This window comes from Caenorhabditis elegans, chromosome III (genome assembly GCF_000002985.6).
Source record: "Caenorhabditis elegans chromosome III".
NCBI lineage: Eukaryota > Metazoa > Nematoda > Chromadorea > Rhabditida > Rhabditidae > Caenorhabditis > Caenorhabditis elegans.
The window spans coordinates 13,038,250-13,059,258 of record NC_003281.10 but is presented as its reverse complement, the minus strand read 5'-3'; the positions used below and the strand labels follow the sequence as shown (position 1 = coordinate 13,059,258).

At 34.4% G+C, this 21,009-nt stretch overlaps 2 protein-coding genes and 4 non-coding genes across 8 annotated transcripts; 3 read left to right on the top strand and 3 right to left on the bottom strand.

Moving 5' to 3' along the window:
* Positions 1-772: 772 nt before the first annotated feature.
* Positions 773-881, bottom strand: F54F12.6. Its single transcript, NR_101868.1, has one exon. It is a non-coding gene; the product is annotated as an Unclassified non-coding RNA F54F12.6 (non-coding RNA).
* Positions 882-2,654: 1,773 nt separating this feature from the next.
* F54F12.5 lies at positions 2,655-2,877 on the top strand. The gene has a single exon (NR_052820.1). It is a non-coding gene; the product is annotated as an Unclassified non-coding RNA F54F12.5 (non-coding RNA).
* F54F12.3 lies at positions 2,658-2,880 on the bottom strand. Its single transcript, NR_052819.1, has one exon. It is a non-coding gene; the product is annotated as an Unclassified non-coding RNA F54F12.3 (non-coding RNA).
* Positions 2,881-3,816: 936 nt separating this feature from the next.
* Positions 3,817-9,843, top strand: F54F12.1 (WSN domain-containing protein). The gene is made up of 10 exons (NM_067308.3): positions 3,817-3,877; positions 3,933-4,107; positions 5,014-7,398; positions 7,446-7,696; positions 7,931-8,105; positions 8,155-8,269; positions 8,317-8,464; positions 8,513-8,669; positions 9,014-9,246; positions 9,293-9,843. Exons 3-10 carry the CDS (start codon positions 5,174-5,176, stop codon positions 9,640-9,642), a joined length of 3,654 nt encoding a protein of 1,217 aa, NP_499709.1. The 5' UTR covers positions 3,817-3,877; positions 3,933-4,107; positions 5,014-5,173; the 3' UTR covers positions 9,643-9,843.
* On the bottom strand, positions 9,701-19,220 carry F54F12.2 (the record flags this gene model as incomplete). 3 transcript variants are annotated; one of them, NM_001129228.4, is made up of 6 exons in its annotated part: positions 9,701-10,061; positions 10,227-10,311; positions 10,461-10,681; positions 11,371-11,542; positions 13,899-13,984; positions 18,826-19,220. In NM_001129228.4, the coding sequence occupies 6 exons, from the start codon at positions 18,890-18,892 to the stop codon at positions 9,910-9,912; spliced, it is 783 nt and encodes a 260-aa protein (NP_001122700.1). The 3 variants fall into 3 exon arrangements, with proteins under 3 accessions (NP_001122700.1, NP_001255187.1, NP_001122701.1); NM_001268258.3 differs by lacking the exon at positions 18,826-19,220 and having other exon boundaries at positions 9,910-10,061; positions 13,899-13,976; NM_001129229.3 differs by lacking the exons at positions 13,899-13,984; positions 18,826-19,220 and adding an exon at positions 11,615-11,704 and having other exon boundaries at positions 9,910-10,061.
* On the top strand, positions 11,612-11,685 carry F54F12.4. The gene has a single exon (NR_052818.1). It is a non-coding gene; the product is annotated as an Unclassified non-coding RNA F54F12.4 (non-coding RNA).
* Positions 19,221-21,009: the final 1,789 nt, after the last annotated feature.

Sequence of the window (21,009 nt, the reverse complement as noted above, 5' to 3'; positions counted from 1 at the left end):
AATTTTTAAAAAGTCTGGGAATTGTGATGTTGATAGGAAAAATTCGAAGCAGAAAAGAGAAGGAATATTTTAATTCTTACTTGTAAATTTTGGGTAACACAACTAGTGCTCTAAGCCTAAGCTTAAGGCTAAGCCTAAGCCTTAGCCTACGCTTCCCCAGAAAGGGAAATCACTTTAGATTATTAAAATTTCAGGAATATTATTGTTACTTTCCTGAAAAGACCGTCAAATTTTTCCCCAGAAATTGAGATTTATTTCCAATAAATGTGGATTTTCACTGAAAATGAGAAGACAATTCTAATTAAATTTATTTTTTTTCTAAATTCCATAATTAAAAACTACTGTTCAGTTATCAGATTTTACGATTTTCAGCATAAATTTTTGCATAAAAAAATTCCATTTTTTTTCTACAGAATGGTCTGAAACTCACTAACCCAAATTTTCAACAATATAAGTTAAAAAATACAAAAATTCTTAGAACATCTGAGAGATTGAAAAACAAATTTCCGTTAAAAACTAACAATTTTCAGCCACTTCGATACATAATTTGAACTGAAAAGTTTTTTCAGGCAGGCGCCGGGGGCCTGATTTGTGCCTACCAAGGAAAGTAGTCTTAGTCGTTCTGTCGAGTAAGTTACCACAATTCTGAAACCCTGAAAATTTGGCTTGAAGTTTTTTTTGACACCTCCGAATAGATTTTTTTGTAAATTTTCAATAATTATTATAGTGTTTCTATTAGTAACTATTATTTTTTGAAATTTTTTTTCATTACTTCTTCTTCATCATAATTCATTTCAAACAGTGCCCATTTCTAAATTCCATTTCATTTTTCGATTTTTCTTCATCTCTTTCTCCTTTCTCCCGCACTTCCCCCATTGAATTGAGTATTTATGGATGGAAATTGTCTTTTTTTTCCAAAGAAAAAAAAAGAGAAAAAGTAAATATGGACAGAGACAGACGGGAAGAGAAAACAAGAAATAGATGATAGATGAACATATGGAGAACGGGCTGTAAAAGCTGAAAACTGAGAAGCAGGAAACTGAAAACAAGAGGTCGAAAAATGGGAGATTGGTGAAGAGATAGATAAATGTACGAGGAACTGGAAAAATGACACCGCGTGAAAAGTTTTTTGGGAGATAATTTTTCTGCAGGAAAAATTTTCAATTTGGAAAATGGAAATGTTTTGCTTTGTTAGACACAAAAAACACAAAAAAAACGAAGTTTATACAGAAACATGGAATTTTTGACCAATTTTACAAACAGTTATAAAATTTATTAAAATTTTCAAAAATTTCAAAGATTTTTCAATTTTGCAATAATATATTTCAAACGGATTTAACTGTTTTTTTTTCGATTATTATTTTCTGACGGTCTTAACAAAATCAGAAAAATATCTAAATTTTATCAGAAAAACGAAATACGTTTCAGCCATTTTAAATTTTCTTACAAAATTGAAAAAAAAAATATTTAAAAATTTAATCAATGTTCTAGTTCTAGTTCTAATTTGAAGCAAAATCCCACTTTAAAAATTTGAAAAAGTAAATTTTGATTTTTTCACAAATTTTTAATCTCTACTTTTTCCATAAAGTGTTATTAAATTTTGCAAAAAAAATCAGAGCCATGGCTCGAAAAAACGTTTAAAAACTTTTAAAAGCTGTTTTTTTTCATATTTTAAGCTTATACTCAAACAGTGGAAACTCTTTAATTTAGAAATTACCAAAAAAAACTTTTTTTAAAATAACTTATACTCTAACTATATTGTAACGAGTTCTGATTTTTGCAAAATTTCTAATTTTTAAAAGCAGAAATGAGCACAAACTCGTATAAATTTTTTTGACTGTAAATGCAAAATTTTTTTTAATTTGGATAAACTCTACTAATATTTTTACTTGTTAGAAAAAAAATTGTTTTTGATATTCAAAAAATATTCCAATTAGACCTCGAACATGCAAAAAATATTCTAAATCCAATTTCAAACAAATAATTTTTTTGGCGTATCCCGTACAAGACGTTTCTTCATGATGGCCGATTTCAAAAAAAAAAAAATTTAAAAATTTGTATTTAAGTTACTTAAATCGAAATCTAAAATTTTTTTTTGTAACATTTTCAGATAATCTTTTAGAAGTTCACAATGTTATGTTTTTTTTTAAAATTAAATTGTCATTTGTTCTTTTTTCTTTTATTACTAACATTCTGTCAATTCAATTCGCAATCAACTGAATTCTATTCTTATTCATTTTTCTTCTATTCACACCTTCTTCTCCACCCAATGTCACAAGTTTTTTTTTGTATACCGTTCGTCTCCTTTTCGACGGATCACGTGTTTTTTTTGTTGAAAAATTTCTCTATTTCTTTTCTAGATCAACAATCACATGTGGTCTCAATTTCCGGCCGAGTTGAGGGATGGAAAAGTGGGAAATGGCTCAACACGTCCAAGACCGTACTGGCTGAACAAACAATGCAAAATTTTGATTGTTTTAGTAATTCATTTATTCAGATTTCAAATTGAAAAAAAGACAAATAAAAATGGGAACAGCAAAAATTAAAATATTTGTCAGATATTTGTCCTGAATCTAAAGCAAAAAAAAAGAAAAAAGTTAATTTTCTGCCAAAAATTATGAACTCACAATGTCATAAAAAGAGAAACTGGAAGATAGGCTTTCTATTAGGCTTAGGCTCAGCCTTAGGCTTAGGCTTAGGCTTAGGCCTAGGCTTAGGCTTAGGCTTAGGCTTAGGCTTAGCAGCAGGCCCAGGCTCAGGCGTAGGCTTAGGCTTAGGCTCATCTTTAGTCTCAGGCTTAGCCTTAGGCTTAGGCACAGGTTTAGGCTTAGCCTTAATCTCAGGCTTAGGCTTATGCTTAAGCTTAGGCTCAGGCTTAGGCCTAGCCTCAGGTCCAGGCTTAAGCTTAGGCTGGGTGGGGGAAAGAGAAAAAAGAAATTTAAAAAAATTCAAGAATTCAGAAAAAAGTAGACATTCCAAAGTCTGGCAAAACCCATGAAAAATTGCGCGAAAATTGCCCAAAAAAGTTGCGGTTGGAGAGTAAAACAACTACAATATGAAAGAGCTAAAAAAATTATTCAAATTTCGAGTGCATGCGGCCGACATCTTCCGGGTTCCTATATCTCCACTTTGACGGTTTATGTATATCTCGGTTGTCTTACATATTATCAAAAAATTGTAAACTACCAAAATATAGAAAAATATTGTGTGCGTTTTTTCTTAGTGGACAATTTTTTGATAAAGCTACAGGCAGCCGAGATATAATTTTTCAAAGTTGAACACACAGTTTCAGATCCCTCTTTCAGTCACTTCCTTCCAATTTGAACAGGTTTTTTTTTCAAACAATATTTCGGCGCAATGGTAGAAATGTTGGTGGAGGTTTTTACTTTAAAAAGAAAAAGAAAGTGAGAGATTTGCAAGGAAAAAGAACGGGAAAAACAGTTCCGTGTTACAATTGAAAACGTTTATTGAACTTTTTTTTTGTACGGAACTTATAAAGTAATGAAAAGAAGAGAGAGATAAAAAATATCAAAAATATTTTAAAAATTATGGCGAGCACTGCCATAAAATGAAGTGAAACAGGACAATTTGAAAGATTTGTTGACTTGAAAAAATTAAAAATTAAAAATTAAAATTAAAAATTAAAAATTAAAAACTATTTTCGCGTGGCATTTTTTTTCCAATTTGTAACCACATTCAACTTTCTTTGTATTTTTATTTTACCGTGACACCCCATAAACTCTGCTCTACCTTTCTTATCTATCTTTTTGATCAAAAATCAAATCAAAATCAAAGAATCGAAAAATCAATATTCGATTTTGTCATCAACTTCGTTCGTTTTCAAATTGCCATCTGTAACGAAACAAGTGATTAATCGGTAAGTTATTCTTTTTTGTTTTGTTTTCAGTGTCTAAAAGTTGTATATTTTGCAGATATACAACATGTGGCTCCGTGCCGTTTGCATTCCAGTTATCTGGATATTACTTTGCTTCCAACAGGCGACGTCCTCAGAACCGATCAACTCAGCAATCATTACATCATCACCAAATCTTGACACGGACTTCTACACTGGCCTGCCTGCTCTTCACCGTTTCCGTCGTGCTCCAAGTAAGAATGATATGCTCTCTACAAATTCTTGAACTATGTGGTTTGAAACAATTTTGCGGCGGCTTTTTATGAACCTATTAGGCTTGCTATGTACTCAGCAAGTTGCTCCTCCTGTTGCACGGTCGAGGCGCTCCAGTAACATTTTTTCTCGCGCTTTTTACGTGCCACATTCGCGCTCTAATCGAGTCTGCTCCGTGTGCATTCTGAGTTTGAAAAATGTACGAAATTAACGTGTGATTGGATCGCAAACCAGTAATCTAGTCGCGCCCCGACCGCGCTCCATGAGGATCAATTTGCCGAGTAGGTAGAGGCGACCTGAGCCAGCCTTGTGTTTTACGTGAGATCACTCTCAATGTAAGAGTGACCCTTAGTTTAAATAATCAGCTAAGAGTTTATCAGACTTGAAATAGGCATCAGAAGTCAAGTACACCTATGTATACCGTAGGTGGCGTCATATTTAAGGGCGTTTAGGAGACTACTATCTTTCTAGAAGCGTTTTGCACATCATCATGAGTTGGAGCTACGTGGAAATTAAACTTATGACTTTTATATTTTTCATAATTTTAAAATTGCCATGAAACGTGTTAATATGAAAACGTGCTCAATTGATAAAGTGGAAGGCTTCCACGTATTTCCACGTAGCCCCAGTCTAGGCTGTGTTTTGGAAATTTGAAACACATTGCCTTGCCAGCTCCTACTCTACCTAATATTGCCTGCTTGCTGCCAACCCGAATACCTGAATGCCTAAGAAGCTGTCGAAATTATTCTAATGATTCTCCTTCTTTTCGCTGTTTTGCTGGCGGTTTTTGAAAGTTGAAACTTGATTTTAACAAAATATTCAATTCAAATAAACAGAAAAATCAATTATTAAAGATTGTTCAAAATTTCATATCATTTGTTTTTCAGATGACAAGCTCTCCGATGTCCTGGAAAACATGCAACCCTCGCTCGACTGGTCAATGGAATTTCCTTAGAAATTGGACTTATCGATGGATCCATACCGTCTGATGATGCAATCGCGGAACTTCTCCATCTTGGACCTGTCAAGCTGCAAGAGTTGATTTCAATGGATCCCGCAGCCATCAAAACCGGCTTGAAAGAACTAGAAGATCGGTCAACTGCATTCCAGTATACTTCGCCGTTGGTCACTGCAATTCAAAATCGGTTGGTTGTTCTTGAAAAGGTTAGGCAGGGCTGTTCTATTATGAGGAACTACTCTACATTACCTGGAAAAGATGAGTATAAAACGGAACTTGACATCCTTTCGAAGTTACGTTTGTCGATTGACGGTGAACTCATTTTATCTACTGGCAGAGTAATACCTTTGTTAAATAAGATTAGCAATTGGCAAGATGGAAAACCTGTGGAAGACGTTTCTAATTACTTTCAAGCAATTGTCAGCGATCTAAAAATACTAGAAGATAAGGATTTGAGTTTTTCCAATATTGTTGATACTATTAACAAATTGAAAAATTCATTTGAAAATGCAAACTCATTCGTGGAACTTTTACTTGCTGAGAAAACTTTTCGAGATATGCTTGTCGCCAAAGTAAGCTACGAGGATGAATTGATGAACGCACTGAAAGAGCAGTTCCAAAATGTTCACCAGTCGATTCAAAGTTCACAATCTCTTCTACCAGTCTTAAAAGCTTTGCGAAAAGTTATCGGTAGTCATGTAAATGGCCTGGAGCTGTCTTACAAGTACATTGCCGGACTTCCATCGGGAAAACTTGATTTGGAAGAGTTAATTCAAGCTGTATACCACAATTGGATCAAGAATCGAATTATTAATCATTCTGTGATCGCAAGTGATCTCGTAAAAGGTTTTGGATTGTTGAATCCTCTGAAGGTACTCCTTGCTCCAGTTGAATCCAAATGGCAGTCTATGAAAGATGAGAACAATCAACATTCAATGGAGGAAATATCGAAGATCCAAGAAGAGATAACAACGTTGCCAGATGTGTCTTCGATCATCAATACAACTGACAGTTTTGCAAATTGCGGTTCTGATTTTCATGATCCAAAGTATAACATTTCCGAAATAAGCGAAGTAGTGGAGCTTATGAATCAACTTAATCTCAAAGTTAGACAATTGAGCAGATTTGAATACTTGAATGAACTCAAAAACCTAACAGTTTTGAAAGACATTCTAGTCAATCCGCCTACGACAGATGAAGGGAAAATTGTTGTGATTAAAAATATGAAAAGTGAGCCAAAATTCGAAAAAGTTCTGGAAATCTTGGTAAATTTCAAAAAGGATTTGGATGCTCTTCAATCAGCAGTTGGTGAAATGCCGAAGCTTGCCGACGAAGTCAACGGAAAATTCAAAAATATTGGTAGTTACCACAACGAAGTCAATGCTCCTCATTTTTTGAAATTTTATGATTGTTTGAATGACCTAGCAGATGATGGTATGCCCATGATTCAGATGATATCAGTCATTCAAAGCATTCGGAGTCTTTCCAATCCTTCTGAAAATGCTATTGTAAATAGTGTGATCAGTTCCCAACCAAGTCTGAAGAGTTTGCAAGTTTCTGGCACAGGATTCAAGAATGTCACAAGTCCAGAAGCATTAGCTCTCAATGGTTCACTTCCAGACTCACAGATTTCTGCATTTAACTTGGGAATGGCAGTTCAAGGACTGTCACAAATCAAGAAAGTTCAAGATAATCGAGTCAAGTTGGAAACAATTAAGGAGCAACACGCTGAAATCATCGAAACTTCAAAATCTAACACAACACTGACACTGAGTCTTTCGAGACTGAAAGATCTTTCAGAATCTCTTTCTACGACACTCTCGGGGATAACTACATTTGTCAAGACAATCAACGGATTCCAGGGATTGAAGAGGAAAAGAAGTACACTAGATTTCGAGAGCAATGGAAAGATTTTTGATAAAGCTTCGAGCATAAAAGGTTTCACTGGATTTGATTTTCTTGCAATTATGGATGCAGTCAAAGCAGTGGATGGCACAAAGTATTCATCAGTCATCGATGCTCTCGAGAAACTTTCCACGATGGATTTAGACTTCCAGAAATACAAATTCAAAGAGGCACCTGCTACCTTGAAGGCCATGGATCTATTCTTTGCTTCCTATGCTTCGAATCTTGCGGCTCTCCGTCCACAACCTACTACTTCTGACCCAACTGCAGCTGCTCCTGTGCCGATACCCAACAACAAAGGATCCTTGAATGGAAACCCGTCACCTTCGAGCCCTCCATTGCTTCCACCTGTGGCATCGAGTACACCTGCAGCTACTCCAGAAGAGTCAAATATGCTATTGTATATCATGTAAGTTTAGATTTTTGTTGTTAAATATTTAAAATTTATTTTTTCAGTGGTGCAGTTGGTGGTCTCCTAGTTGTTGCAATAATCGGTGTGATTCTATTCTTCGTGTTTTTCCAAAAGAAGAAGAAGAAGGAAGATAAACCTGATGATCCTCCTGCTCCACTTCCGGTCCTTCCTCCTGTTGTTCCGGCTCCTGCTCCTGTTGTTCCGGCTCCTGCTCCAGTTGTCAAGGAGCTTAGTGTCGATGAAACTCAGGCTGATCATCCATCACTTCAAAGTTTCCAACTGCAAGATACCCAAAGTAAGTTGTTATTCATGCTGATCATTTGTAGAAATGTGTATTTATTGCCATGACTTTTGTAAATAATTCAAAAATATAGAACAAATATTCATGATTACGAGCAATATTCGATTAGTTGAGCATTTTATGTTATCATTCCTAGTTTCGGAATTATACTCATATGGAAAATTGGCAACGGTATCAAAAAAAATATATTTTCAGCGTAAATTCTAAACCTAATTAAGTAACTTTCAGTGATGCCCGAGGAGAGTCTTGCTCTCTCGGATGTTGTGGTTCAAGGTATTCGTGTGGCAGCGGCGAAGCTATGTACGAAGAGCCCCCAAGAATGGGCTGAAGGTATATACGATACCATATGGAAGTTGGACGTAATGGTTAGCACGAACACTCAAGCGAACATTTCTCAGAGACGGTTTGATTGTTTTTTTAAAAATACATTTACCGTAAAGTTAATTTTTCAGGCACACACTGTTCCTTTGTGAACCTAAGACTATGGCAAAACTGGTAGGATTTCCCGATCCTTTCATCAATGCGAATGTAATGAAGTTTGGAGAGATCTCGTGGATTATGGCTCAAGTGAGTTTTCGAAATGTTCACTATATTCAAGAAAATCCATGATTCAGGGACCTATGGATGGTACAGAACATCTTGAGAAGATATCGAAGGTGCCGCCAAAACCCAAAAAGAGCACACTGGAGAAGCACTGGGCTGTAATTGATCAGTATGATGTGGGAATTGTGGCTCAGTTGGCATCTGTGATCGAATCGGACGGTTTGACTGATTTGAAATAATATCTTTATTTAAAAATCTTCGTTTTAGATAGGAAATTTGCACCATACTACTCGGAAAAAGTTGGCGAGAAAATGACGTTTGGAAGGTACACGGTCACGACAAAGTCTATCAATACTAAATTGGAAAATTTCACCGACAAGAAGAGTTTTGTAATGTACAACCTTGAATACAAGAACGATCAATGGTGGGTATTTGACTGAACCTTTTTTAAAGATTATGGGCTGAGGATTGGCTTAGACTTAAAGGCTTAGACTGAGGCTTACACTTAGACTTAGGCTCAGGCTTAGGTTTAAGATCAGGTTTAGGTCTTGGGCGGCTCTTGGGCGGCCGGCGCGGTTTTTGATGGGATTTTTGAAAAAAAAAAGACATTCGTAGAAATGTGGCGATCTGAGGCCCGAAGGCAGTCAATTTTTCAATTCAGGGTTAGTGACTGCACAGTTAAATGAGTATGCTGATTGAGATTTGGAAAATTTTTAACCGTTAGGTCTCCTCTAAGCCAAATTCAAATAAATCTGCTATACTTTTCAGGCAGGACAAGAAATTGAAAAAGACTGTCAGTGTTCTTCATTTCACTGCCTGGCCAGATCACGGAGCTCCGAAAAATCCTGACTATGCACTGGACATCATCAGATTCTGCGAAAGTTACAAGACAAGTGTTCTGGTGCACTGCTCGGCAGGAGTCGGACGTACTGGAACTCTCGTGGCTATCAAGTATGGAATTCAACTGTGTACTACTGAACGTACCACCAACTTGCTTAGCAGTATGTTATTTTGAAGCAAAGTATAAGTATTTTATTCAATTTTCAGTTGTGTGCCCTGTCCGTAACTGTCGTTTTGGAGCCGTTCAAAGTGCACAGCAACTCATGTATTTGATCGTGTGCATCACGAAAGGAGTCATGGCAAAGGAAGGAGTGTTGTATTGGCGAAGCTTTGATGCTATCACCTATTACCACGAACAAATACTTGCTGATAAATATCACGATAATAATGACGGACCTACAGCGGAAAGAGCTGCAAACATGAATGACACAACAGTTATTATGGAAGATTATTGTGATAAGAAGTTGGAAGAGTTTAAGAAGGCACATCCGAACTACGAAGTCAGGAAATACGAACGGGCCCAGAAGAAGGTCGAGGAGAAACCGAAAAGTCAATAAGAGAAGGAAAAGTGAACTGTCTATTGTAAATGAAAAACTTTATTTTGTGCTTTATGTTTTAAGTTCAAATTTAGAGGCCTTTTGAAGGAGGGAGCAACCGAGCTTTTGACTTGTGATTTTTTTGACATTTTTGAGGGAATTTTCCGGGCGAGAGAGGGGCATGATAGTTTCTCAATGTGCACCAAATGAATTTCAAACTTTTACTCTTAAAAATTTTATGAATGTACATAATATGAGGTCGATTGATGGTCAAAAACATAGTAATTATTATTTACAACAGCAACATTTGGCGACAATAAGAACGATATGAAGTATGAATACGGTTAAAGATGTGTAGAATACGGGCGGCGGACAGTAGAATTGTGATTCGAGATCCTCGTATTCCACAAATGATACTATGCACAGGGTTTTGTAGAAACCTGGAAATGATTTATTATTTTTTGTTTCCAAAGTCGTAGGTTTAGTAGCAAGCAAAAAAAAAAAATAGCAAAAGCCTCTCTCTAATTCACTAAAATTCTAAAATAATTTTCTAAAATAGTGAATCTAATCTTATGAATCTAATCTTAATTAATCTAGCAACTTACCAAAGACTCCAACAGCCAACGATATGAGTGTAACAGCCACATAAATTAAAGCAACCAGAAGACCAACAACAATTTGAAATGCGTCCTGAAAATTGAATCGTAAATTGAAATAGAAAAATAGGGAATCGGACTACAGCTTAAAGTAGGTTCGCAAATGTTTCATGACTTCAGACACTTACTTAACAATCTCTTCTTTTTAGTTCTTGAAAATTTCAAAAAGAAAAAATATATTACCTTAACTCCCTTCGAGACGGCAATCGTTGTCTGCATGCATGTGATGAAGAATGCAGTCGCCAGAACAATTTGTAGAATACCATACACCGCCAGAACAACCACAAGTTGTTTTGCATTTTGTGCACTTTCTGGTAGACTTCCGAAAAAGATGATGGCTACTGTAATTGCGGCGACCCCCATTCCAGCAGATATTATTGAGGTTACTGCCTGGCGTGGATTCACTGAAAAATTTTAGAATTAAGTTTGTGAAAATTTTTGTTTAAAAAACGTTTTAAAAAGTTTGAACAAAACGGAAAAATTTCCAGTTCATATTTTTCAAATTTTAAGTGAAATCTTCCACCTGCCTCAATGTCTACCTCTGCCTGCCTATTTCATGCCTGCCTGCCAAATTACCTATCTCCTGCCTATCAGTGCCTACCTCATGTATATATGCCAATGAACCTACTCTGCCTTACTCCTGCCTATCAAAGTAACTTGGCGTCTTAGCGTCTGCCTTTTGCCTACCTCCCTTAAGGCTGCCTGTTTAAGTACCTACCTTGTGTCTGCCTGCTCAAGTGCCTACCGTTTGCCTACCTATCTCATGCCTACCTGCCTACCTACCTCGAGCCTACCCCTCAATGCCATCCTCATGTCTAGCTGACTCAGTTTCTACCTATGCCTACCTGCCTCCCGCCTGTCTGTTTAAGTACCTAACTTGTGTCTGCCTGCGTGCCTCAGTGCTTCCCCTACACATACCAGATCAAGTGCCTGCTTGCCAAAATACCTATTTCAAGTCTAAGCTGCCAAATCTACGCCTGCCTATCCAAGGGCCTACCTACTGCCTAGTTTCTCAATTTCGATGTGAAATACACACATAGGCACAGGCACAATGTAGGCTTACTTGTACCTACATAAAAACCTTATCACTCACTCATTTGCTCCAAAATCTTGACAAAATCAGCCACCATATCCTCTTGAGTTCGCTTTTTCCTTTCAACTTTCTTCTTTTCCACTTCTTCATCATGATCCTCGATTCGAATAGTTGCCACCTTACATTTCGTCTTCTCATCCTCATCATCATCCTCCGAGACTCCTTTTGATTTCTGAAATGTGTTCTGAAATTTTGGGTAGAAAAACAAACTTTATTGGGATTTCTGTTTCACTATAACATTTACCTTCTCTAAATCAAATCGAACCTTTTTCGATTGCGCCGCTTTCGGCGGTGGAAGACCGTTTTCGTCAAAATACTCGAAAAATGCATTCATATACTCTGCACTTCTGAATAATCAAGTAAAGGTGGGAAAGTGCGCTCCAATGAGAACTTGAGAATGAGAAGGTCTTGCCACGAGTGAAGGAAAAATGATAAAAAGAAAAATGATCTTCGAAGAAGCTATGAAAAATTAGAAGAAAAAAGTTGAGTGCTTTTTCATTTTTATTATTATTTTACGATAGCCAATTCGTTTTTTTTTTGCGGAAAGTGGGCTGGTGATTTTGAGTGAATGGTTCAATTCAATTATATATGTTTAAAAAATTGCAAAAGTTTGGAAAAAAAAAGAAGTATTTATGGAAACTTGAAAGCCAAAAAAAATGTCGATCAAGCACATTATTCATATTTAATTTAATATTCTATTACAATTACTTAGCGGCCGACATCTTACAGGTTCGATTTTGGAGCAAACGTAAAAAATTGACTCGTGAGATGTCGGCCGTTGAATCTTGTGTTGCAATTGTTGTGAAAATTGAAAAAAAAATCCTCTTGCTTTTCGGTAAAGTTTTCAAAAACAATGAGTTTTTTTCGATTTTTTCCCAACAACATTGACACAAGAATTAGCGGCCGACATCTCACAGGCCCATTTTTATATTTTCTCCAAAATCGGACCTGTGAGATGTCGGTCGCTGAGTCTTGTGTCACTTTTGTTGTGAACATCGGAGAAAAAAAATTTGTTTAAAACATTCCCAAAGGCCTAAAAAAAATAAAAAAACAAAATTGAAATTTTTTAATTATATTTTTATGTTTTCAAGCATTACATAAGTATTCAGCTTGGCAAAAAAATTCTTAAAAATCCAAAACTAGACAAAAATCTCCAAACGATGGCAATGAGCAATTTGTCAGAGTGCATTGAGTGGCTAAAGCTGGAGAGAAGTAATTCGAGACGTTTTTAGAAAGTTTTGGGATTTTGAGTGCTCCAAGAGCAGGCATTTGGATGATGCCAATGAAGGATGGAATGAGGATTAAAATGACCGCCTTATTTTTGGACAAAAAATTTTAAACTTTTGCGCAAAAAAAATGAATAGGATTTTAATGCGGTTTGTGTGTTTGCGCAGAAGGAGTTTGTTCCGGTCCATCTGATTTTTGTCTCGGGAGGAAAAAAAGGTTTGGCTGATTTTAGGCGGCTATGAATATCTAATTGGCCAAATTTCATAACGAGAACTTATTGCACTTTCTCAAAAATTTTTGTAGCAGTTTAAATGGAAATAGATGGGGAGATTTTATCTGTAATTAGGCTCGAAATTTGGAATTTTTTGTCAAAAAAAATTTAAGACATTTTAAAGAATTTTTATAACAAACTTCGTTTATTTGGTTATATTTCGAGTCTTTTGGCATTGAAAAAAGCTATATTTATTTTTAAAATTTAAATTTTCGTACATGTAGAACAAAGGTGTGCGACACATCTCAAAATTTGCCGAGCTTGACAAACGGCAAATTCGGGAAATTTGCCGCACACCCCTGATGCCTATCTATAGTACGATCTATATCTATAACTTGGCACATAGCATCCTACAGTCTTCCCGATTTGCTCTGCCTCCCATCGGCCAGGCATGGACACACCGAAAGGGGGGACACAGAGAAAATCAGAAAACCTGTAGGTCACCAACGTACCAAGTTCGGCAAATTCGGCAAATTCGCCAAATTTGCCGCATGTCCCTGATGTGGAATGACTGAATGATTACGAAAATGAAGATTTTAGACAACTTAAACTTTTTTTTTTTGCAGTTTTGAATTTTTTAAAACTGTGCTAAATTTACAAAATATCATTAAAAAACTATTCATAATTTGTTTGAAAATTAACTGTTAAAAAGCCACAATAGTTTAGATTTTATTTTATTATTTTAGAAATGGTTTGAAAAATTATTTTCCACATGTTTATTATCTTTATGTTATTTTGAAATTTCTCAAAATGTCCACATTTTTGAAAAATTTAACAATTTACCATAACTTTGACTAAAATTTTTGAACACTCTTAATTGTTTTAGACGGTCTAGTCTTGCTATTCAATCAAATCAAAAAATCCAGATTTTTCGAAATTTTCAGAAAATGTGACTTTTTGAGTATTTAATATAGGTTCAACAAGAAATTAAAATGCTATTAAAAAAAATCTTTGAAAAAAAATTTTTGGTCGACTTCCGACCAAAAATTTTTTGGAAGTTTATTTTTATTTCAAAAAGGGATTTACCCACCTTCTTGGTTAATTTTTTCTGCTGATCACTTCCATTGACACCATTCAGTTGTTGACCTTGGCGGTGAATTTTGTACATTTCGTAGTCTGGAAATTGTGGAAATTTTAAAATTGGAAATTTTTTTTAAACTGAGTCGAGGTTAGTAGAAATCAAGCAAACCAGCTTATGGGTTCAACATCAAAGTCTCAACAATCATTATTTCCCCAAAAAAATTTTTCTAAAACATTTTCCTAACAATAACTCTTTATTCCCTCAAATTTGTCCAACTACTTCACACTTTAAATAAATTTTCCTCGTTTTTTTTTTGTCTCGTAACAACTGACTAAGTTCCTTTCTAAATGGCTCCGCGGGGAGTTTTTTCCGGAGAGGTTTAATGGACCGGACATTGGGAGTTCTGAAAGAATTCAGAAGAACAAGGAGAAGGAGATTCTAATCAGGTTATATATTGATAAAACGTCATACAATACATTTTTAAAGAAAAACTATGTTTGAAGACCGAAAGTGTACGATTTTGGTGAAATTACCATTAAGATATCGAATTTTTCAATCAAAATTTGCGATATTTTGAGACAAAAATAAAATAAAATATTCAATTTCCAAAAGGAATTCAACAAAAAATTTGACAGCCAAATATTTAACCTAGTAAAATTTTTATCAATAGATAATTTTTTAAGTAGATCAAAAAACATTTTTCTACGAGTTTTATTTTATTTTAATTGCGTTATTTATGTTAAAAACCACTTATATGGTGCTACAAATTACTATCATAGTAAAACATTTTTTTTAATTTTGGAAAAAAGATATGTTTGACACTCAAAAAGTGGCAATTACAGAAGTTTTGCCACTTTTTTGAAATCCTTATAGCATGTTCGAGCCCCTACAAAATTTGAATCACGATTGGCCGGCGAATCGGCCAGCCGACAAATTGTCGATTTGCCGAATTTGCTGCAAAAAACGGCAATTGCCGAAAATTTTCGGCAGATTGACGATTTGCACATTTTTTTGGAAATTTCAGAATTTCAATTTCAACCGGCAAAATTGTACGCATTTTATGAATGTTTCTACATCTATTTTGAAATGTAAGCAAATTCGATCAAATTGTCTAAAGAAATCATACCGTACACCGATAAAGAAGAATCGGGAATAAAATTTCAAAAAGGCACAGTTTTAGGTGTGTTGGTGTTTCAAAAAGGCACAGTTTTAGGTGTGAAAACCCTCTAAAAATTTCCGACAAACTGATATCCGGCAAAACACAATTTGACGAAAATAAAAATTTCCGGCAAACCGGCAGTTTTTCGATTTTCCAAACGAATATTAATAACTAAAATATGAATTGATCATAAAATTCCAAAATTCCAAAATTCCAAGACTTCAAAAAAAAAAGGAAAAATCTGAGATTTTTTCAATTTTCAAGGCAATTTATAAAAAAAATTTTACGATAAGATTTGATTATTTTGGCAAAAAAACCTAAAACATCTTGTTTCTGACCAGACAATAGATTTATATGAAAATGGCAAATCGGCAAACCGGCAAATCGTCGGAATTTAAAATTTGCACATTTTTTTTTGTAAATTTCAGAATATCAATATTAATCTGCAAAATTGTACGCATTCAATAAATGTTCCTACATCTATTTTAAAATTTAAGCGAATTCGATTATCTAAAGAAAACGAAAAAAAATGTAAAAAAAGCACAGTGTTAAGTGTTTCCGTCCTATAAAAATCCCTCGAAAAACTTCCGGAAAATTTAAATCCGGCCAACGGCAGTTTGCCATATTTTCAGTAAATCGGCAAACTGGAATTTGCCGCCCACTCTGATTTGAATATTAATATTTGAAATATGAATTGATCATAAAATTCCAAAAATATAAAACTTCAAAAAAAATGGAAAAATCCGAAAAAGAGATTTTTTCATCTTTCAAAAAATTATATATATTTTGACAATTTTTTCCAATAATATTTTATTATTTTGGCAATAAAAACTCACACATCTTGTTTCTGGCCGGACAATAGAATTTTATCAAAATGTCACCCGAAAAGAGAGCCCCCGCTTCCTGGAAAAAAGAGAGCCCAGAATAGCTTCAAAGTATCAGATTCAAATGGAACACTAAGAAGAGGGGAACTCCGCCTCCTGCCCCTCGAGCTTCAGAGAAAATTTCAGTTTTCAGCTCTTGTGGTGTTCAATCATTAGACTTTTTTCTTCCCGCCTAAATTAGATTCCAGTTCTTTTTCTCATCATTTATCCGTAAATCTCTCAATTTTCCGTGATATTTCGCGAGTTAAAGTCCTTCTCAATTTGCGTGACATGTTCTGTGGCGACGCACACCCATTTACATCATCACTCATCCTTCTGACTTTTGCATAAATAATTGATGAGCAAGTGTGGTGGAGATTGGAATGTCAAATAGGCTTGTGAGGGAGGCAAGAGAGGATCTGTCATACACTTGTTACTTTGATTTCACATGAAAAAAGAAGAAGAAGAGACAAAAGTTTGACATCTGGCAGGCTGTGACCAATGGCTTTTGGTTATAGACTTGCATTCTTATAAAAATAATACACTAGACAATAAAAAAATTACAGCTTCTTCTTCACACCGGCAAATTCGCCGAATTTGCAGTTTACCGAAAACGGCAAAAATTTCCGAAAAACAATTTCGGCAAGTTTCCAGAATTTGCCGAGCTGGACAAATTTTGAAACTCGCCGTACATGCCAGGGGGGGGGGGGGCGGCGCAAATTTGTCAAATCTGCAAATTGCCGGTTTGCGGAATTTTTTGGAAATTTAGAACTCCGGCAATTCGGCATTTTGCCGGATTTAAAGTTGCCAGACGTTTTTAGAGGGGTATTTTATAAGACGGACACACTTAAAACTATGTCTTTTTGAAAATGTTTCCCCCCGTTTTTTCTAGACATATTTATAGAATTTGCTTACTTTTCAAAACAGATGTAGAAACATTCATAGGATATGTACAATTATTTCGTTTGAAATTAAAATTCCGAAATTTTCAGAAAAAATGTGCAAACCCACAATTAGCCGAAAATTTTCGGCAAATCGGCTAATTGCCAGTTTGCCGAATTTGCCGGAAATTTGGAAAACGGCAAATTGTCGCAATTTTTAATTTACATATATAACAACAAAGTTTGAATCAGGGGTACATGGTATTTTCAATTTCGGCACTTTTGACAGCTCCAAAAATAGACAAAAAACAAACGAAAAAAAGACAGTGCTAACAAAATTCGCTGAAAAAAAATCTGGCTCACAGAGCCCAGGATCTTTTTGTTGAAAATGAAATTTGTCACCCTTCCTGGTTTTCAAAAGATTTAATTATTGTAGAAAGCCCCTCGGTGTTCTTTTTTTCTATTAGTAAAATGAGGAAGTTTGGTCCTAAATAATTTACTAAAATTGCTCATAAATTCTGATTTCTGTTCAAAATTGCATTCCAACAATTTTCTTCAAAATCCCTTCCATTTTCTTTTGCACAAAAAAATGTCAACTCTCTTATTGTCTTTTCACAATTTACCCTCCCACAAACACTTCCGTACGTGCCGCCTGCAAAAATATCATTTTACTGAATATGAGGAGAGCACATGGCTGGAGGACACCCTCAACAAGTTTGACCCCAATTTTGGAATTCTAGACATTTAAGTGACGGGCTTGAGTTGAAAAAAGGGCAGAGGCCAAAAATTGAAGGAAAAAGAGCAAGGAAAGTTCAACAAGCAATTATAATTGTATGTACATGTTCGGAGAAAACACATTCACAAGGTAATATAATTGTTACTCAAAATTTCGGTATGTACTAAAAGATTAACAAAAAACCGCAAAGGATATAAAAAATATATTTTTCAGAAAATTCTAAAATGTTCTAGAACCTTCTGAAAATATTTCAAAAAATTCTGAATTGTTCTAGGACCTTCTGGAAAACTTCAAAAAATTCTGGAATGTTCTAGAAACTTTTGGAAAATTTCAGAAAACTCTGGAATGTTCTAGAACCTTACAAAAATTTTAAGACAATTCTGAAATGTTCTAGAATGTTCTGAAAATTTCCAGAAAATTCTGGAATGTTCTAGAACCTTTTCAAAGTTTTCAAAAAAATCTGGAATGTTCTAGAACCTTCTGAAATTTTTCAAAAAATTCTGAAATGTTCTAGAACCTTTTGGAAATATTTCAAAAAATTCTGAATTGTTCTAGGACCTTCTGGAAAATTTCAGAAAATTCTGGAATGTTCTAGAACCTTTTTGGAAAATTCGAGAAAATTCTGGAATGTTCTAAAACCTTTTGGAAATTTTTAAAAAAAATCTGGAATGTTCTAGAACCTTCTGAAATTTTTCAAAAAATTCTGAAATGCTCTAGAACCTTCTGGAAATTTTCAGAAAATTTTGGAATGTTCTAGAACCTTCTGGAAATATTTCAAAAATTCTGAATTGTTCTAGGACCTACTGGAATTTTTCAGAAAATTCTGAAATGTTCTAGAACCTTCTCGAAATATTTCAAAAAATTCTGAATTGTTCTAGGACCTTCTGGAAAACTTCAGAAAGTTCTAGAATGCTCTAGAACCTTTTTGGAAAATTCGAGAAAATTCTGGAATGTTCTAGAACCTTTTTGGAAAATTCGAGAAAATTCTGGAATGTTCTAAAACCTTTTGGAAAATTTTAAAAAATTCTGGAATGTTCTAGAACATTCTGAAAAATTAAAAAAAAAATTCTGGAATGTTATAGATCATTTTGGAAAATTTCGAAAAAATCCTGAATCCCCTAGAATCTTCTGAAAAATTTTAAAAAATTCTGGAATCCCCACAAAGAATCCAGGAACGTTCTCAGACATAAAAAATATTTCGAAGTTATATAAACTTTTATCAAAAAAAAATTTAATTTCCGCCAAATTTGGAAAAAAACCTAAAACCCTGTTCAGTAAACTCTCAAATTTCACATACCTGGAACCATCATTTTAGCCGCAGAGGATAGAGCAAAAGTAGCAGGGTTTGGGTGGAAGTTGTTCATTTTTAGACAAGAAAATATTCAGAAAATATTCAGAAAAACAAAAATATATATATATTTCTTGAGAAGAGCCAGCCTTCAAGAAATTGTTTGTTGGCCACTAGATCTTCTCGTTATTCGTCTCACTTGTCTTAATTAAATAAGAAAAGAGAGAAGAAGTATAATTGGAATATTATTTAGTAGTAGTAAATGAAGAAAGGGAAGTCTAGAGAAAAAGTGAAAATTTCGATTGGTGGTCCAGGTTCCGAAAAATTCTTGATATCCCGCTGTGGTAATTTTTACTTGCTGCCTTTTTTTCTTGGAAACATGGAAACACCTCTTTTCAATTTTTCTGCAAAGATTTATGAACCAAAACGGAAGTGTGTCGTAGTCATAAAAAGAAATGGAAGGTCAATTGGTTCCGGGTGGAAATTGGAACATTTTGCAGATTGATTTTGTATTTAAAGTCTTTGAACTCACTCAATTTTTATATATTCCTTCAATGCATCAAAGTAATTGAAAGAAAGCGGGGAGCAAAGGTTTTTAGAATTTTAATAACTAGGAAAATATTCGATGGACATGATCAGAGTTTGCCAACTTAAAGAATACAATAGCAACCTACAAATATCGTGGAAAACTAAATAAAAATGGCTGCAATTGTAGTTCTGCAAAAATTTTTGTCGACAAGTTCGGCAAATCGACAATTTGCCAAATTGCCGACTTGCCAAGAAGTTTCAACTCCTGTAACTTGCCAATTTGCTCATTTGGCAGAAATTTTAATTTTCGGCAAATTACCGATTTGCCGTTTGCCGGAAATAAACTTGCCGGAATAAGGCGGAAACACTGTGCCTTTTTTAATTTTTTGTCAGTTTTCTTTAGATATTTTCATAGAATTTGCATACTTTTCAAAATAGATGTAGGAAAATTCATTGGATGCGTACAATTTTGCACATTAAAATTGAAAATCTGAAATTTTCAAAAAAAAAGTTGTAAAACTTCAATTTGCCGGAAAAATTTTTGGCAATTGTCGTTTTTCCGGCAAATTTGGCAAATAGGGCAAATTTGCCGGTTTGTCGAATTTACCGAAAATTTGAAAAACGCCAATTTGCCGGTTTGCCGGAAATTTCAATTCCGTCAATTGAAAAATTTGAAAAAAAGTTTTTGGTTATTTTGGTTCAGTTTTGGTCTAGTCAATTAGCATTTCAGGGGTTTCCTACGCACTATTATAAATTTTCGGGGGAAAATATATTGAGAAAATTGAAATTGAGTTACAATAATTAAAAAAAAAACTCACAAAGTTGAGACATGATTGAGTTTGTTATTTAAAAATAGCTTCACTAGTCTTTAAACTTTTTGTAACAAGAAAAAATGACTGATGGGACAAGGGACACACACACGATTGATGAGCTATTAGCTTTTTGATTGGGTCACTCAAGTTTATTTTATTTCTTTTTAAGCCCCATTAGTCTGGAGCAAAGAAAGAAAAAAAAACAAATTGCTCGTTTTCTTTTGTTCCGGAATTTTGTGGGCATTTTATTGGTGACGTTCTGAGTTTTAGGAATTCTTTTTTTTTTAGAAATTAAATTAGATTAGAGGCACATTATTTGTTTGCTTTTAGTTTTTTAAATTATTGGAGACATTTTTGGAAGCTTTAAAAAAATAAGAAAATAAAAATAAAAATTAGAGTTTCTCCTTAAACATCAAACAAATTGACATTCAAAAAACTTCAAAACAACCTATAAAATCCCAGAAAAAAAAACAAAAAAAAACGTACTTTCCTAGGACAAAAATAATCCAAAAAACGACCCACTTTCTTCAAAAATGTTCGGAAATTTTGGGGGGTTTTTAAGAGTTTGATTGATAGGAAAAACGAGGCGTGTTGGGTCAAAGTAACAGAGAAATTGCTCTTTTTGAGCTCTTTTTCATGTTTAGTCTCGGATTTTTGACATGCTTCTTACTATGTCTGAGATGAGCAAAGTTTGAGTTGAAAGGATAATATTAAAATAAAATTGGTTACTTTGATTAGGGAAGTAGATTTTTAAAAAATGTATTAAAAATTGAAAAAAATAACTAAAATTATTTTGCGGCACGAAATTCGAATCAAGATTTTTTAAAAGAATTTTTAGATAGATATTCAGGTT

Excerpts from the sequence above, each read along its gene's own strand:
- F54F12.1 (NM_067308.3), top strand. The coding sequence starts at position 5,174 with ATGGATCCCGCAGCCATCAAAACCGGCTTGAAAGAACTAGAAGATCGG. Across the intron at positions 8,270-8,316 it reads TCTCGTGGATTATGGCTCAA|GGACCTATGGATGGTACAGA; the intron begins GTGAGTTTTCGA and ends TCCATGATTCAG. Across the intron at positions 8,670-9,013 it reads GAATACAAGAACGATCAATG|GCAGGACAAGAAATTGAAAA; the intron begins GTGGGTATTTGA and ends TATACTTTTCAG.